Source organism: Narcine bancroftii, chromosome 5 (assembly GCF_036971445.1).
Source record: "Narcine bancroftii isolate sNarBan1 chromosome 5, sNarBan1.hap1, whole genome shotgun sequence".
Lineage (NCBI taxonomy): Eukaryota > Metazoa > Chordata > Chondrichthyes > Torpediniformes > Narcinidae > Narcine > Narcine bancroftii.
The window spans coordinates 49,841,801-49,860,094 of record NC_091473.1 but is presented as its reverse complement, the minus strand read 5'-3'; the positions used below and the strand labels follow the sequence as shown (position 1 = coordinate 49,860,094).

General features: G+C 37.6%; 1 protein-coding gene across 3 annotated transcripts in view; it reads right to left on the bottom strand.

Moving 5' to 3' along the window:
• Positions 1–3,860: 3,860 nt before the first annotated feature.
• mcm2 (minichromosome maintenance complex component 2) overlaps positions 3,861–18,294 on the bottom strand; it is a 50,216-nt gene continuing 35,782 nt past the window's right edge. For 2 of the 3 annotated variants that reach the window (XM_069936274.1, XM_069936276.1), the window contains 6 exons: positions 14,811–14,937; positions 13,213–13,325; positions 11,346–11,588; positions 8,740–8,922; positions 7,407–7,562; positions 3,861–4,360 (listed from right to left, as the gene is read on the bottom strand). In XM_069936274.1, coding sequence (XP_069792375.1) covers positions 4,250–4,360; positions 7,407–7,562; positions 8,740–8,922; positions 11,346–11,588; positions 13,213–13,325; positions 14,811–14,937 — 933 coding nt within the window. In that variant the 3' untranslated portion in view covers positions 3,861–4,249. The remainder of the gene's footprint in view (positions 4,361–7,406; positions 7,563–8,739; positions 8,923–11,345; positions 11,589–13,212; positions 13,326–14,810; positions 14,938–18,294) is intronic. The other variant, XM_069936275.1, reaches the window with a different exon arrangement.

The window sequence follows — 18,294 nt, the reverse complement described above, 5'->3', positions numbered from 1 at the left end:
GTTTCCATTTTTGTTTAGTTTTACCATTTGTTTCCTCATTCTCCTTTTCTTGCAGTTTAATATACATATTTGTTATAAATCTTTTGATTATCATTGTATCTGTAATCACATATTCAAAGTTACTTCCTTCTGGTAACCTCAGACTGCTTCCTAATTTGTCCTTCAAGAAGGATCTCAATTTGTAATATGCCAGCACTGTATCTTGAGTTATATTTATCTTGCATTTGTTCAAAGGATAATAATCTATTTCCTGAAAAACAATTTTCTATTCTTTTGATCCCTTTTTTCTCCCATTCTCTAAAGGAAAGGTTATCTATTGTAAAAGGGAGTAACTGATTTTGCGTCATTATTGGTTTTGGTAATTTGTTTTATTCCTTTCTACATGCATCTTCTTCCAAATATTGAGCAGATGATGTAATACTGGAGAACTCCTACGTTGTACCAATTTTTCATCCCATTTATATATGTGTTCAGGTATCTTTTCCCCTATTTTATCTAGTTCTAATCTAGTCCAATCTGGCTTTTCCCTTGTTTGGTAAAAATCTGATAGGTATCTTAATTGTGCGGCTCTATAATAATTTTTAGTTTGGCAGTTGTAAGCCTCCTTGTTTATACCATTCTGTTAATTTATCTAGTGCTATCCTCGGTTTCCCCCCTTTCCATAAATATTTCCTTATTATTTTCTTTAACTCCTTGAAGAATTTCTCTGTCAAGTGTATTGGCAATGCCTGAAATAGGTATAATATCCTTGGGAAAATGTTCATTTTAATACAGTTTATCCTTCCTATTAGTGTTAATGGTAAATCTTTCCAATGCTCTAAATCGCCCTGTAATTTTTTCATTAGTGGATAATAATTGAGTTTATATAGTTGGCCGAGATTTTTGTTTATTTGTACACCTAGGTATCTTATTGCTTGCATTTGCCATCTGAATGGTGATGCCTTCTTAAATTTTGAGAAATTCGCATTATTCATTGGCATTGCTTCACTTTTATTTACGTTAATCTTGTAACCCGACACTTCTCCATATTCCTTCAATTTCTTATATAATTCTTTTATTGATAGTTCTGGTTCTGTTAAGTATATTATAACATCATCCGCAAATAAACTGATTTTATATTCTTTGTCTTTTATTTTTATCCCTTTTATGTTATTTTCTGTTCTTATCAATTCTGCTAGTGGTTCTATAGCTAACGCGAACAATAAGGGTGATAGTGGGCATCCCTGCCTTGTTGATCTGTTTAAGTTAAATTGCTTTGATATATATCCATTTACTGTCACTTTCGCCAATGGCCCCTTATATAATGCTTTAATCCAATTAATATACTTCTCTGGTAAAGTGAATTTTTGCAATACTTTGAATAAATAATTCCATTCTACTCTGTCAAAGGCCTTCTCTGTGTCTAAAGCAACTGCTACTGTTGGCGCTTTACTCCCTTCTACTGCATGAATTAAGTTAATAAATTTACAAATATTGTCTGTTGTGCGTCTTTTTTTAATAAATCCAGTTTGGTCTAGATTTACCATTTTAGGTACATAATCTGCTAATCTGTTTGCTAATAGTTTAGCTATTATCTTATAATCTGTGTTAAGTAATGATATTGGTCTATATGACGCTGGTGCGAGTGGATCTTTCCCTTGCTTTGGTATTACTGTAATTATTGCTGTTTTACATGAATCTGGTAAGCTTTGTGTTTTGTCAATCTGGTTGATTACTTCCAGGAGGGGAGGAATTAATAAATCTTTAAATGTTTTATAGAATTCTATTGGGAATCCATCCTCTCCTGGTGTTTTATTAAAGTGGAAAAGTTTTGAGAAGATCTAAATCAGGTATTAAATGAAATCACAAAAAATAACATACCAAAAAATCCAGAGATCTTTCTTCTAAGTAATATAAGAAGTAATGAACTTGGCCTCAATTTGGATGAAGCACAAAAAAAGATTTATTATGATAGCCTTAGCTGTAGCAAAAAAATGTCAACCTGAAATTCAGAAGATAGCCTGAGAGTACAGCAATGGTACATAGAAATGAATAAATGTATTCCATTAGAAAAAATAACATAATTTAATAACATCAAAGTATTCGAACAAATTTGGGAACCGTACATGGAACACAACAGAGAAGTCCTACCGCAGACCTCCACCACCTAAAATGACAGAATGAGAAGACGAAATGAACTGACCCAGTGTGTAAAAGTAGATGACACAATTTTCTTATTTATTTTCATTGTGTGATGACATTGTTTAATGGGTTTAATGCATCATATATGTTGAACGTTTAGTGGGTGGGGAGGGGGTGGGAAGGAGGGAGTGAAGGGAGGGGGGAAAAAGGCGAGAAAATGACACTGTGTATATTCAAGAGGGAAATGTTTGTGTATTTTGGTCAATATGGTTCATAATGTGAAAAATAAAAAAAAATTAAAAAAAAGAACAAAATTAGTTAAAATTGTGCTCTGATAATATGACAATTATTGTCAGATGCAGATTGGTACAATTTTATGCATCAAATTATACATTACACTGCAAAAATTATACTGTTTAAAATCTGAAATTCCTGACTTTAGATGTGGTATAGAGGTTGGAACATTTATACATTCAACCTGGCTATGCGGGGAAGTAAGATCCTTTCAGTATGACTTGGCAGAAATTTTGACAAAAATTATAGAAATGGATTTCCATTGGAACCGGAACTGTATTGATTGAGGAATCTTATGGTTCTTGGCACAAAATATCAAATAGAGTTCGTGAGGATTGTACTAGTGGTAGTCATGAAATGTAGAGCTGTAACAGAAGTCCGACTCCCCCCGACTTATTACTCGCTGGAATATGGAAATATAAAGTTGTGCCCCCCTGGAAAAGATAACATAATCTTAACAAGAAATATGATGTGTTTGTTAAAATATGGCAAACTTAATTGAATAATACTGGCTTAAGGATATAATTAATTTCCCTGCAAAGGTTTAAATAATATAGTTAGTTAATTGTATTGAATTCCTGAATATCAAGATATGGACTAATTAACAAAGGCATGCTCAAACACCCCTTCTTTTTTCAACAATTGTTTTTTTTATATAAATGTTAGCAGTTGTGGGGGGGAGGTGGTGAGATTTGGAAAATCAGATGAGTAATTTTTAAATACTATTTATAGGATGTTTGTAATAATGTTCTAGGATTCTTAGAAAATTTAAAATATTCAAGAAATATGATTTTCTTCAATCATGCTGGAGAATTCTAGAAAACCAGCATCTGTAGATCACACATGATAGAAAACTGAATGCCAATCAAATTCACAAATGATAGTTTGCCTTCTGGCTCCTTTCCATTTGCACTTCTCAGAAGGTGATTGATTCTTGATCTGCAAAGCAATGCAACTTTTTGCAATGGAAATAAATCCCCAGTTTAAAAAAAACTGCAAGCTATTCCATCTGGTCAAGCAAAAAACGAAATAGTACGGACAACTTTATGTAGACACACACACAGATAATGAGGAACAGGAAATCAAAAGCTGTATTTCAAAGGCAGTTTGAAATGGCAGCCCTCACCTGAGTTTTAAATGTCTGGTTGCTTCACCATGAAGTTATCCGAGAAACATTTCTCCCAACCAAGTCAAACAGCACTGATTAATTTCTGCAGCACTTTCCATGTTTCACAGAGGGTTGGCATGCAAATGTTGACACAGATGAGATGACATGACAAATTGCTTGGTCACTGATGCACTTTAGGGAGCATGTGAAAAGTGGTAGAATGAATACACAAGATCGAGGCATACCAAGGGTCAGGCAGAACAAATCTAGAATGGTGCACAAGGCTAAAATTGGAAGCCAAGATAAATTGTTAAAAATGGTCAAAGAACAAAGAAAATTGCAAAATACCTTTCTTTATTAGTTATCATTGTTACAAAGGTCAGAGAATATACACCTAATTTCAATTATACAATCAAATAAAAGGAGCACTATGGTCAGGGAAATAATGTCAATCTAAAGTAAAATCTTCAGGTAATGTGACAGGACTCTTACAAAAATCTGTCAAAATGCAGATATTTGTTGACAGAATTAGAATCTTAAAAGGATGGCATAAACAAAATGGAGTTTATTAAATGAAACAGATTTTTGGTAAGATGAAATACAGTTTTCATCTTTAACCCACCCTGCATTTTTTGTGATGGTCCAAAAATGCTGATCTGGGTCAGGGACACATTAACAGTCTCTTAATTCCAATAGCCTCTTCAGTCTTCTTTCATTTAAAAAAAATTAAAACTGCTGCACAATTAGCTTCCTTTGTAAGTCATGAGTGAATTTGTTAATTCTGAAGAGATCACTTTCATAGAATACAGACATGTTGTGAATGTTGATCTGACGTGCCTGCAAATAAAAACGAGCCAATTCAAGGTCAGCAATCCAGGAAAACCTTTAAACAAACAAGATGCCTCAGTGAACAAGCAGTTCACAATTGTTCAGGAATGGAATAATAATGATCCAATTTCAAGCTTTAATATGACTAGTAATTGTGCAATCAGGGTAGATTGAAAAACACAAATGAAATTTGTCCCACCACCCTAAAACCACCCCACAATTTTGATGGACAGTACAACACTGATGATCCAAAACGGTCAGGATGGGGCCTATGTCAAATAAACGGTTTTTTAGAGAACTAGTCACTTTTAAGAACAGCCCAGAATCCACAACAACAAAGGGAAGGATTTTTAAAGCATTAAAATGTTTAATTCTTACCAAAAAAATGCTGGCTGCAATGCTGCTGCCAATCACTGAGACCTCCCAACCACTGCCACTAATCCCCAGGGAGGCTTCAGTGGAACACTTACTGGTGACCAGTCACTGGAGCTCCTGATGCCCAAGTCCTGACTCTGAATTCTCCCCTAAGCCTACCGTGTACGGTGTTCGCGCGCGCACACACACCCACAGAGCTGAGGAGAGGGTTTGGTGTCAAGAGCTCCATTGTGGCGAGGAGGGAAGGAGGGAAGACCTCTGAGCATGAGGTCCAGTCCTGCCTTGGAAGCCACTCTCCTTGATGTCACTGGGACAAGGGATTCTTCCGACCACTTGCAGCTGGGAGGCAGTGGCACGCAGTTTGAGAGGGAGATTTGGAGAGAAAAGTCAGTAGGGGAAGGTGAAGAAGAAATGGAAAGAGAAAGGGGTTGGAGTTACCTAAAACAAGGGCAATTGTCGTTCTAATTTCATGTCGGGTGAATTTTTTTTCTAACCTGTGATGTCAGTTCAGCTCCGAAAAAAAATTTGGATAAATGAGGATTTCTAATTTGGTTCGGATATCCTCGCTTATCCAAATTTTTTTATTTAAAAATTGGATAATCAGATTTGGACTGTACTAGAAATAACAGTCCTGAAATAATTTGTAATCTGTTTCATCCACTTGTAACAAAACCACTCTTGCGAGCTTGTCATAGTCATTACACCTTGTTTAAAAGAAAATGGATGGAGTCATGTTACCTGAACACAGGTAAAGATTCCACGACAAACAGAACTAGAAGAACTGTTAAATTTAACAGTTGAACTGAAGCAATTTTAACTGGTTGTTAATGGGGGGGGGGGGATAGAGTGCAGAAGTACAAGAGAAAGAGGGAGAGTATGAAAAAGGCCGTTATCAACATTCAGGCTTGATCTGATATGACAATTATCATTCATGCCAGAACCACACAGCCATGAATTAAGGTAGACTCTGACCACTTCCCCAACATTCAATATCACTGACCTGATTCATTTTTGGCAGAAAAGACTCACTTTGATCAGCCACATTTGACTGCCCCCTAATTTCTTATCCCAAACATCCAGCCCATCTCTCATGAGGCTGGCTGGAGTGTGCAGAATCTCCAAAGGCAGTGCAGCAAAATGCCATAGATTCTTCAACAATCACTGTGAAACAATTACTAGTGAGAAGCAAAGGTGTACAAGCAACACCATCTCCACACCAAAGTTAGATAATTTGAAAACTGCTTGAGTCAACTATCTAGGGAGCAAGTTTAAAGCTCATTTATCTTAAACAAAATTGTGGATGGACAATGAACTGTGCTTGCCAGTAATGGCGATATCTCCTGAATAAATTTTCAATAGAGTACAAATTTGACAAATACCAAGATAATCAAAATTAGCAAAGCTTTTAAAATGTCCGGCAAGTTATTGAGAGGTGCATGGGAGGACTGATGGAAGGAGATTCATTCACAACTTTCAGAAAAGGATCAGTAAATAAATGAAGGGGGGTGAATGAAAGAAGAAATAATGGAATAGCTCTTTAAAGTTGTCACCGATGATGAGATGCTGTGACTGTATAACAGTAAAGAAATTTATTAAGTGTACACAATTGTCCTGAAATCAACACATTCCATTTTACCACTTCAATTCCTCATTATTTGGCCTGCACCCCCCCACCAAAAAAAATCAGCTTCTATTTCCATGACTTCAACCAAACATGCGGCATTTTAATACACTGCATTTATTTTAGGTTGCAGATAACATTCATGTACTATGGTGACCTCTTGTGGCATTACATTAAAACTTCTGCTGTATTGAATCAATTTTAGTAGAAATTCTGATTTAGTCCTTCAATCTGTAAAGATTAACTATCAACATTATTTCAAAAACCAATGACTGCTTCAACTTGATCAAGTCAAAAGCTTCAGAAGTGTGGAAGGTTGTTAAAATACATGGCTGTTCAAATTCTGAGACAAGTCACACAACAAAGCAGCAGACTCACGCTTCTTAAACACAATGATGTACTCATCAGATGGACACTGGTCAATGTAAAATCATCCTTTAGCCTTTCTGACTTTGTCCATTCCCCACGCCCCCCCCCCAACAACACTGTTACTTTGTCTTTTACATGCTCCCAATTATGCATTCCTGAAATGTGTACACGCCATGTAGATGGGGATTATACCCGCACGTTCATCAAGTGCATCTAGTTTTTACCACAAGTAACAAAACAGCTTTACTCAAGTCTCAGAGGTCATTCTCTTTTGCTGCCTTGCCAAGATTACCAATTGAAACCTCAGCAGGCACTGAAGCTGTGACTTTTCTGGTATTTAATACAAGACAAAATGCTTTGCAAATGAAAAAGCAAAAATGCTGAACAAACTGGAAAAAAAATACTCCAAGTCAGGAAGCCTTTGGATGGAGAAACAAAACTTTATTAACTTGAAGATTAAAAATATACCTGAAAAAGGTTATTCTCTTTCTCTTGCCAGACATTCTGTTTGCCCATTCAGGTATTTTGTTTTATATTCAACAATACTTATATAATTAAAAAGGCACTTTAGGATGATCCTAGAGACAATTCCTTTTATGAATTGGAAAGTCAGATCTAAAATTAACATTTTAAAATTAAAAAAAATTATGTTAAAAATTAGTTGAATTTTTTCCAATTAGGTTTTCTTACCTTTTCAATCAAATCCTTTTCTGGAATTTCGATTATGTCCTGTTGTGCTCCATATCTGTTGCGCTGATAAGTGGCCTGTTCAGCCACCAATTGCTTCAGAATGAACAGCAGCAGCTCATTATTGTCACGTTTGAATGTCAAATACCGTGAAAATGTCTGAGGAAAGTATCAATAGGAAAATATGTGTTTGCTGAGGCTACACATTCTCTTGTCCGAAAATTCAGTTTGTTAAGAAGCAAAATGAAGCAGAAAATGAAAATCTTTACCCCAAAAGCAAAACCTTTTACTTCAATTTTAATCTATCCTGATGGAATTCACTCCATCACAATCCTAAAGCATAATAAATGTGTTATTTCAATCCAACTTTCCCCAAATGTCCCCAAAAAGCAACCAGAAGAATCCACAATGAGATGCAATTTTTTTTTTTTTTTTAAAGAGACTGCAACATCAAGGCATAAAACACCATTACTGAGATTCATACAGGCAACTGAACCAAAGGTCGCAGAATTGCTTTAATTAAAATAAATGGTATCATCCACTGCCCCAAAAAGTCCCGAGAATGTGGAAATGTCTGCAATTCAGGAAGGCAGTCAGTAGCAGAGCATTACAGATCTGCATCCATTTGAAATGAGATGAAGAACTCTATACCAAAATAGTTTCTAGTAATTAATGGTTGTATTGGTGCTAATAAAGAATTAGCATGCTCTGCAATGGTTCATTAGTACAGGTATCCACCGCTTTTCAAAAGTTCGATTTATGCCACTTTGCTTTTACGAAATACCTACATTAGTACCTTTTGTGGTAACAGAATTAAATCAAAAGAGGATTTGCTTTTACGAAAAAAGGCAAAAAGCGAAAATAGCATTTAACGGGCTGTCAGGAGAGCGCGGGGCAGTGGGTCTGGGAACGCTCAAAAGATTTTTCCCCATACAAATTAATGGCAATTGCTTCTTCGTTTTACGCCATTTTGGCCAATGAAAGGTTTCAAAGGAATGATCTACTTTCAGATAGCTGAGGATATCTGTATTCAGAAAGCATTTTTATCAGCTATGATTATATTAAATAGTGGAATAGGCATTATAATTTGGTATCTATATCTGCCTCTATTTACTTGTGAATAGAACATACACACAGGTTGCCTCTTGCAGAGAACTATTGGGTTAAACATGACAACACCCAGTTAAAAAATCTCAAGGATTGAGCGATCTTTGATACCCATCCAATATCAAGCAAATATATCAGGTTTCCAGTTTCTTAGCAGTAACAAGTGCCAAAAAAAAACCCACTCCCATGCCTTTTATTTCAACTCCCTTTGACTAATCCAACGAATTACCTTCCTCATGCTCCTCATGACACTAAATTTCTGTGTGTCGATGAAGCTCTCCAGCATAACCCGAATGGCCATGTTGACATCATCCTCCACCACATAGTCTCTCAAATGAATGCGAGCATGTGCTTCTGCCATGCGGATCATAGACTCAATATGTCTCACTGTTATAGGAATACTGCCTGTAGCCTGAGAAGATGCAATAACAGATTACTCAGCATAAAAAAGTCCCACAACCTCTCACCCACATTCTGATTAGGTTAGTATGTCTCTTATTTTGTGCATCCAAACATTACCCATCTCAGCTTTGAAATTAGCCCAATGACTGAGCATCCAAAGACATCAGGGATACAGAATCTCAAAGATTTACATGTCAGTCAAAATATCTTATTCTAAGCTTCTGTCTCAGTGACAAAAGGCAGCCAAATACCCCACAGAATGAAAATGGTTGAATGCATAAGACTGAGCCCAGTTATTTTATTAGTTACTGCTTGCCGTTCCAAAAAAAAAAACCCCACTTGACCTTTCCTAATAGTCCTGCAAATTATTCTCTTTCATGGGCCTAACCAAATTTTCTTTAAGGCTCCAAGAACTTTCCTTGAATGATTTGCTAATGGGAATGCTTCCCTTTTATCTACAGCCACAGCCCTGTGATCTTTCCAATGCATCAATGCAATTTATATCAACTATTCCACATAACAGCAAGTTGCATAACTTCTGGTAGAGTTAACATTGCTAATAGGAATGTTAAGAATTTTTTTTTCCCCCGAAGAGCCAACAGAAAGCTTGAGAACCAATGGACAGAAATAACGAAAGGATACAATTTTTCTCAACTAGTTAGCATCTGAAATGAACACCTCAAGTTTGTAGGAGCTAATTCATTCATGTTTTTCATAAAGGGAAGTAAATAAGATTTAAAAATTTAGCCCTTTACATACTTGCAAGTGGTGCCAGGAATCAACGTCCAACTGACCTTTAAAGTGTCTAGTGTGAAAGGAAAATTGTCTCAATGTGGGCATCAGATGACATCATCTCACACTAGATCTCGATCCCTAGTACAATCCCTGGCGTCGGAATCAGGCAAATGTAGAACGTGCAATTACATTGTGGGATTGAAATGACCCAAGTTTTTTGTGCGAGTGAAGGAACTTAAAAGAAGATTAAAATGAAGGTACAAAACTTTGGTGTGGGAAAGTCACAGAGGGGTTGAGAGAAAATAAATAGCAATAGTGGACACTTTTTAAACAGTGTGGGAAAGTTAGTTGCACTATAGCGCAGAATTTATAAACACCGTGGTAAAAAGCGATGGCGGACCCGACTTCCCAGAATGCTGTGCGACAAAGAAATATCCCCCCCCCCCCCATGAGTGCTCTGTGCATGCAGCTGTGCACACAGCCCTTACTCTGCTGCACAGCATTCTGGGAGGGCAGGTCTGCCATCGCTCCTCTCCCCAAGCAGTATTTATAAATTGTACGCGATAGCACTACCAACTTTCCCACACTGCATAAATTGTGTGCGAGAGAACTACAAACTTTTCCACCCTGCTTAAAAATTGACTGGTATTGGTATTTATTGTTAGCTTTCCCATGGCCCCTTGTAAAGGTGTCTACAAGTCAGCACAACAATAGGGGCTGAAAGGCTCATAAAGCTTAATTATGTTATAATTAATACATTGATCAGGATTTAGGGCAGATCCACCATTGCTCGATGTATCATGATGTCGTAAGTAGGAGGTAGAACAGTCCTAAACCTGGGGATGGCTCCTGGCAAGTGTGAAAGCATTCAATGTCCCAGTGAGGAGTGGTCAAGTGTGAAAATCCAAACCCTCATTCCTATTCTGGGACACTGAACAGCCAATTTAGTGTGAAAGGGGCTAATGTTTTCAAGCTGAGTTGCAATTGTGGGACAGGGGAAGGAGTTGTCATGTTTCCATATCCTTTCAAGTTCCTGGATCTAAACATCTCCAATGATGTGTCTCAGCCAAAGAAACACACCAGCCCCAGTACTTTCTCATCAGAAACCTGATGAAATTTCTTATGTCCCTGGCATCCCTCAAAAAGTCTACAGATGCACCATCAAAATTATTCTGACAGGGCACATCACTGAGTAATATGTGAACTGCTATGCTGGAAGAAACCGCAGAGTGTTGCAAACACAGCTCAGACCATCGCATAAACTCTCTTACCCTCCATTTATACTTATTCCTGCTTTGAAAAACAGCCAACATATTCCACCCAGCTATGCACACCTCACTCTACTCCTATTGGGAAGAACATTCCTGAGCGAGATCATGCAACACCAGATTCAAGAACAGCTTCTTTCTCACCCTATTCAGATCCACAAGAGAACATCACATTAGCAAAATTATGTCATCTATAACCTACTTCAACTGAAGCTCTGCACTACGTATTGTTATTAATTGGTGTACAATGCGTGGGTGGCCTCAGTTGGACAACTCGCAAAACATACTTTCTCACTGTAGCTTGCACATGCGACAGTAAATATGAACTTGGGTGAAAAAATAGTTGAGGAAATGCTGATCAGATCTCCACTGCTAATCCATTGGTTACAAGGTTGTGCAGAGAGCATCATGTATCAAATTCTTCTCTTACCATTGACTCCTTTCGGAGGTCACTGTACATCTTCGCTACTTTGTCTTGATCCATCTGATTCAACTTGGGATGCACTCTCTCTTTGGCATAAATGATGTATTTCTTCAGCAGTTCCTGTGGAATTGGATCCACACCAAAGGTGTTTGGCAGGCTAGTTTCGTCTAGCTCTTCATTCACACTCTCTTTATTGCTTGGGTGGTTTCTGATGTGACTGGCCACAACAAAGCGAGCCAATAGTTCATCCTAAGGGTGATGGGTGACAAGTATACAACTGTTAACAGCCAAGAAAGCCTACTAATAGTGAAACTGGAAAAAGGATGGCATATTATTCTGGTGGTACTAAGCAAGAAATTATGCAGTGTTCAAAACAATACTTGCAACCTTCCCATTCAAAGCCCTCTGCTCAAAACTCTTCAGTCTCTCATCTGCTCATGTTAATTTACTTCACTTCTACCAGACAGAGAGAACTTCAGTTGCTCTTGTCCTGAGCTTTGGAATCTGCTTTCCCTCAAAACTATCTGCTCCTCTAATATTGCTTAAAATCTCTTCAAAGAATTGCTCTGATATGTTCTGCCATCTTATCAGACAAGAGATTAGGAAAGACATTGGGTTTTTTAAAAATTACATTAAAAGGCACTATATAACAAAATTGCAGTAACAAATAAGCCCACTATTAAATTTCTCTACTTCTAATGGGATGATCAACACTTTCAACAAGTGCTGCAAGAGATAAAATATGTAATAATTTGCTCTGAAGAACCACAAGAGCTTGATCAACATGGAATAAAATGCGAAAGTCTGCAGACATCATGACTGAAGTAAAAACAATGATGGAGAAACTCAGATCAAACAATGTACTTTATATAGCAAAGATAAAGATACATACCAATGTTTCAGGCTTGAGCCCTTCATGAAAGAATAGACTTTTGTTACCTACCTGTTTTGACTTATTAACTAATAAAGTCTAGTAAAACAAACTTAAAAACGTAAACTGATATTTGGCTTTTTTTCCCTCCTCTCTGCCTCTGCTATCCTATCTCCCTCCCCTTCACAACTCGACAACTAAATGGTGTAGAAAACAACTTAATTTTCAGGTTACATTCCATACCCTTAAATTTTCCCAACATAGGAAAACTAATTTCCATTTTTAAAAAAACAACTTTCAATACCCAAAATAAATGTTGGAAAGAATGTATAATGAAAACACTGGCCACGTCAACTGGAAAAGTGTGCTGAGGATGGAAAGCAACACTCTTGAGTGGAGCATTTTAATTCCCCTTTCCAAGTCAACATGTCTGCCTATGGTCTCATGCACTTCCAGACTGAGACTATCTCCAAATTGGAGGAATAATACTTCATTCTGTCTGGGCACCCTCCAACTGGATGGCATTAACATAGACTTCTCTGGTTTCCATTCACATTCTACACCACCACCCACCCCCCTTCTTTCCCCATATCTCCTTTCCTCTACCTCTCGCCCACCACTTTTCCGTCTTTCTCCTTTCACAGAACCAAAAACAACCTCCCTCCTCTAATCAATTCTGCCCTTTCCTCTCTCCTATCCTCATATCTAATTAACAACTTTTGTCTGTCAGTCTGTACTCCTCCCCTCCCATTCTTCTCTTTTCACCAGCCTTTTAATATAGCCTACTTTTTAAATATACCTTGAAAAAGGATTTAGGCCTGAAACGTCGGTGAAATATTTTTACCTCCCATGAACGCTGCGAGACTTGCCAAGTTCCTCCAGTATTTTTGTTTTTAAAGCAATACTCTAACACAGCCAATATATAAAATGGATTTATAAACAATACAGCCAAAACACAAAATTAAGACTGTGATAATTTTTTTGACAATTATGTATTCATACCTGAACTGCATCAATTGTGTCTCTAACAACACAAAGAATATCAAATCTGGATACAATAGGCTCTGAGAGGTCCACATTCTCTGCAAAGGTTAAAGATGGATCATATCGACCACCTGAATGAAACAAAATAATTAATTTCTCAAGATTATTCCAGTAAAGTTCTCACTGTAATGTTTGTTGAATATATCGAATGTCAGCTAGGAGCATTTATGGCTGTTTCATGCAATAGGATTTAGAATTTTTTTAAAAACAGTCAAAAATCAACAAGTATAGCAACATAGAGATCAATTATGATTTAAAATGGACGTTTTGGAAGTGGACCCCATTACATGAATTCAAAATGACTCAAAAATACTCCAAATATCCAAAGCAAAAAGGTTCTTCCCCCTCCAATTCTATAATAACTTAGCCAGGATTTCTACTCCGTCACAGTCACTTCACCAAATAGTTGGACATTAATCTCATCACCAAAGATTTAGCCTTGACGATCCATATAAAAAAAAAATCACATTATACCTCAAAATTTATTAATCAGGACAAATCAAACATTGAGATAAACTGGTCTAAAACCATACAAATTTTGTCCCTGTAACCTTCAGAATTTGCCATTGGGTAGTGACCTGTATCAATAATTACAACATTCAGGCACGTTGACTTTATGTCACTTAAACAGTTAAAACAATTTGTCAGTAATTTTAATATCTTTGTCAAATGTATATCTGGACTGAAATCAACCAATTTCCATTAACATAAAAATTTAAATTGTTTCCTAAAAAATGTCAAGACACTGCCTAAAACAAAATTATTTAATTGCAAACTGTAATAACGATTTGCTGCAATTTATTGCCTGAAAGAGACATGAGCAAATTGATTAGATTAGGGAAGAATCATATTAAATGGGCAAAAGCTTGGCCACGGCATCAGTTCAATTCGTTCAAATAAAGCAAGAGAGATGATGGAAATCTGGAATTAAGAAAAAGAAAATGCTACAGATATTCTGTTGATAAAAAATGTTTAGGGATAATAACTTTTCATGAGAACTGATGCAATAGCTACATCTCCAACTTTTGGCATCAATGGCCATTTCTTTCTTCCATAGTTTCAGTGCTAGTTCTACTGTCACAAAGGGAAATTAATTTAACTTGAAAAACCCAGTGAACAGAAAGGTGAACACAATCCATCACAAACCATTCACAAACTTAATACACTCAGTATTCAATTCGCTTGGCATAAGTTTTACTCACGAATAACATCAGTTTCTTAAAACAAAGATTACATTTTGATAATATGCTGCCTTTTCATGTCTCCACGTTAACTTCCTCTTCCTGGATCATCTGCCCTTTCCCAATGGGAAAGGATTATCATTTGCTAGCTCCAGTCTCAACCCTCCCCTTCAACTCTTTACACTCAGTCCTGATGAAGGGTCTCAACCAGAAACATCAAATATCCATTTGCCTCCACAGATACTGTCTGACCCATTGAATTCTTCCAGTAGCTCATGTTTTGCATTACATTCCATGTTCACATTTTAGATCACATCCCATTTTCTTGTCATATTTTAAGTTCTGGGTACAGACGTGTTACAGAATTATTCTCACCTATAGGGTTGGCAGCAGCAATGATTGTGCATCTGGCCTGCAGAGAGGTCACAATACCAGCCTTGGAGATAGAGATGCTCTGCTGTTCCATCGCCTCATGAATACTAGTTCTGTCCTGTTCATTCATCTGAAGGGAAGAAAATGAAAGCGTAATTCTCATTCTTGCCCATTTGATATTTTCTATGTTAACCAGGATCAATTACAAACTTCACAGCAATTACAAGGAAGAAAGGATGGAATGAAAAGCCAAATTTAAATCCTTTGGAACAACTCCTAGTGAAAGGAGTTCCTTCACTCTCTGAACCATTCTGAGGTTAAGGGTTTGTTGTCTGTCTCTGATTGCACTCAGAAGTTGTGCCTTCTTAGGGGGAAAAAAGGGAGAAAATGCCACTGTGTATATTTAATGAGAAACATTTGTTTATATTTTGGATGATATGGTTCACAGTGTGAAAAATAAAAAAATTATTAAAAAAAGTTGTGCCTTCTATTGTTCCATGTGAATACAAGTAATTGACATAATAAAATACCATTAAGAGCTTTCTTCATAAATATCCAGGAGCCAGTGCTCTTAAAAATACGACAACATTCCTATTCCATAGAACATTACAGCACAAATACAGGCCCTTCAGCCCATTGAGACTGTGCTTAACTATTTATTCTCATCCTATCAATCTGGACCTTAGCCATCCATGCCCCTCCTATCCATGTGCCCACTCAATCTTCTCTTAAATGTCAAAAATCAAACCCACACACCCCACCTCAGCTGGCAGCTCATTCCATACTCCAAGGCTCTTACAATTCCTGCTCAAGCCTCCCTCAAGATCCAAATGAATATTCTGTCAAGTCCTGGGGAGATTTAGCTACCCTAATTTGCTTCAAGATAGCATCCTTTATAATCTGTTTTGGGTTCATGACTTCCCCGCTCTTTTATCTCACTTGCCTGTGTCTGAGAAAATATAGATGTAGGAAAACATAGGAACATAGGAAGTAGGAACAGGAGTATGCCAAAAATGGCCCATCGAGCCTGCTCCGCCATTCAATAAGATCGTGGCTGATCTAATTTATGACCCAACTCCACCTACCTGCCTTCTCCCCATATCCCCCATTCCTCGATCATGTAAAAAATTTATCTAACCAAATTTTAAATATGTTTAATGAAGCAGCTTCAACCACTTCCCTGGATAGAGAATTCCAAACATTCACTACTCTCTGGGAAAAACTATTTTTCCTCATCTCTGTCCTAAATCTACTCCCCCGAATCTTGAGACTGTGTCCTCTCGTTTTAGTTTCTCCGGCCAGCTCAAAAAACCTTCCTACATCTATCCTATCCATACCCTTCATAATCCTATATGTTTCTATAAGATCTCCTCTCTTTCTTCTGAACTCGAGCGAATACAATCCTAGACGATTTAATCTTTCATCATAAGTCAACCCCTTCATCCCAGGGATCAACCTAGTAAACCTCCTCTGGACCGTCTCCAAAGCCAGTATATCCTTCCTCAAATATGGAGAACTGGACACAGTACTCCAGGTGCGGTCTCACCAGTACCTTATACAGTTGCATCATTATCTCCCGACTCCTGAATTCAATTCCTCTAGTGATGAAGGCCAACATTCCATTTGCCTTCTTAATAACCTGCTGCACCTGCAACCTAACTTTTTGCGATTCATGCACAAGCACTCCCAAGTCCCTCTGCACAACAGCATGCTGTAGTTTTTCACCCTTTAAATAATATTCAGCTCTTTTATTTTTCTTGCCAAAGTGGATAACCTCACACTTACTAACATTGTACTCCATCTGCCAGACATTTGCCCACTCATCCAGCTTAACTATATCCCTCTGCAGACTCTCCACATCCTCATTACAATTTGCTCTTCCACTCAATTTGGTGTCATCCGCAAACTTGGCTACACCACATTTTGTCCCCTCCTCCAAGTCATCAATGTAAATGATGAACAGTTGTGGGCCTAGCACCAACCCCTGCGGCACCCCACTTACCACTCTCCGCCAAAGTGAAAAACTCCCACTTATCCAGACTCTCTGCCTGCTGTCAGACAACCAATTTACGATCCATGCCAATATACTTCCCCGGACCTTACTGATAAGTCTCTTGTGCGGCACCTTATCAAAGACTTTCTGGAAATCCAAATATACAACATCAACCTGTTCCCCTCTATCCACCGCACCCATTATATCCTCAAAGAATCCTAACAAATTTGTCAAACAAGATCTTCCCTTTCTAAAACCATGCTGAGTCTGCCTGATTGAACCCTTACGTTCCAAAAGTTTCACTATTTCATCTTTAATGACAGCTTCAAGCATTTTTCCAACTACAGACGTCAAGCTAATTGGCCGATAATTTCCAGTCTTCTGCCTACATCCTTTCTTAAAAAGTGGCGTGACATTTTCTGTCTTCCAGTCTGCCGGGACCTGCCCAGAATCCAAGGAATTTTGGTCTATGACCACCAATGCATCAACTATAACCTCTACCATTTCCTTCAGAACTCTTGGATGCATATCATCAGGACCAGGTGATTTGTCTGGTTTTAGTCCCATTAGTTTCTCCATCACTACTTAACCATATAACCATTTACGGAGCAGAAACAGGCCATGTTGGCCTTTCCTTTGTAACAACCATTTTATTAAGGCCCTCCCCAACATTCGCATCCTTAACTCCGCACTTGGGCATGCTGGACGTGTCTTCCACCGTGAAGACTGACACAAAATATTTGTTCAATGCCTCGGCCATTTCCTCATTTTTTGCTACCAGTTTTCCTTTCTCATCCTCCAAAGGTCCTATGTTAACTCTGGCCACCCTCTTCCGTTTTATAGATTTATAAAATTTTTTGCTTTCTGTTCTTATATTTTGTGCCAATTTACTTTCATAATCCTTTTTCCCCATTTCTTATTACCCGCTTCGTAACCCCTTGTTGTCTCTTAAAGTTTTCCCAATCTTCCAGTTTCCCACTGCTCTTTGCAGCTTTGTACACCTGCGCCTTCAATTTTATACTCTATTTCCTTTGTTAACCACGGTTGATTTTTCCCTTCCTTGCTGCCCTTTTTCCTGACCGGAATATATTTTTGTTGAGCATTACAAAATATTTTTTTGAAAATCTTCCACTGTTCCTCAACTGTTTCATCAATTAGCCTGTGCTCCCAGTCCACTCTGCCCAATTCTTCCTTCATCCTATGGTAGTCACCCCTGTTTAAGCTTAATATATTAGTTTTAGATCTAACTATTTCCCCTTCCATCTGAATGAAAATTTAATCATACTATAATCACTATTTCCCAGATGGTCTCTGACTATTACATCATTTATTCTACCTATCTCATTGCACAACACTAGATGCAGGAGAGCATTTTCTCTTGTTAGTTCCTTAACATGCTGCTCAAGAAAGGTATCGCGGATGCATTCTATGAAGTCCTCTTCCAGACTCCCACGACCAACTTGATTTTCCCAATCTATGTGGAAGTTAAAGTCC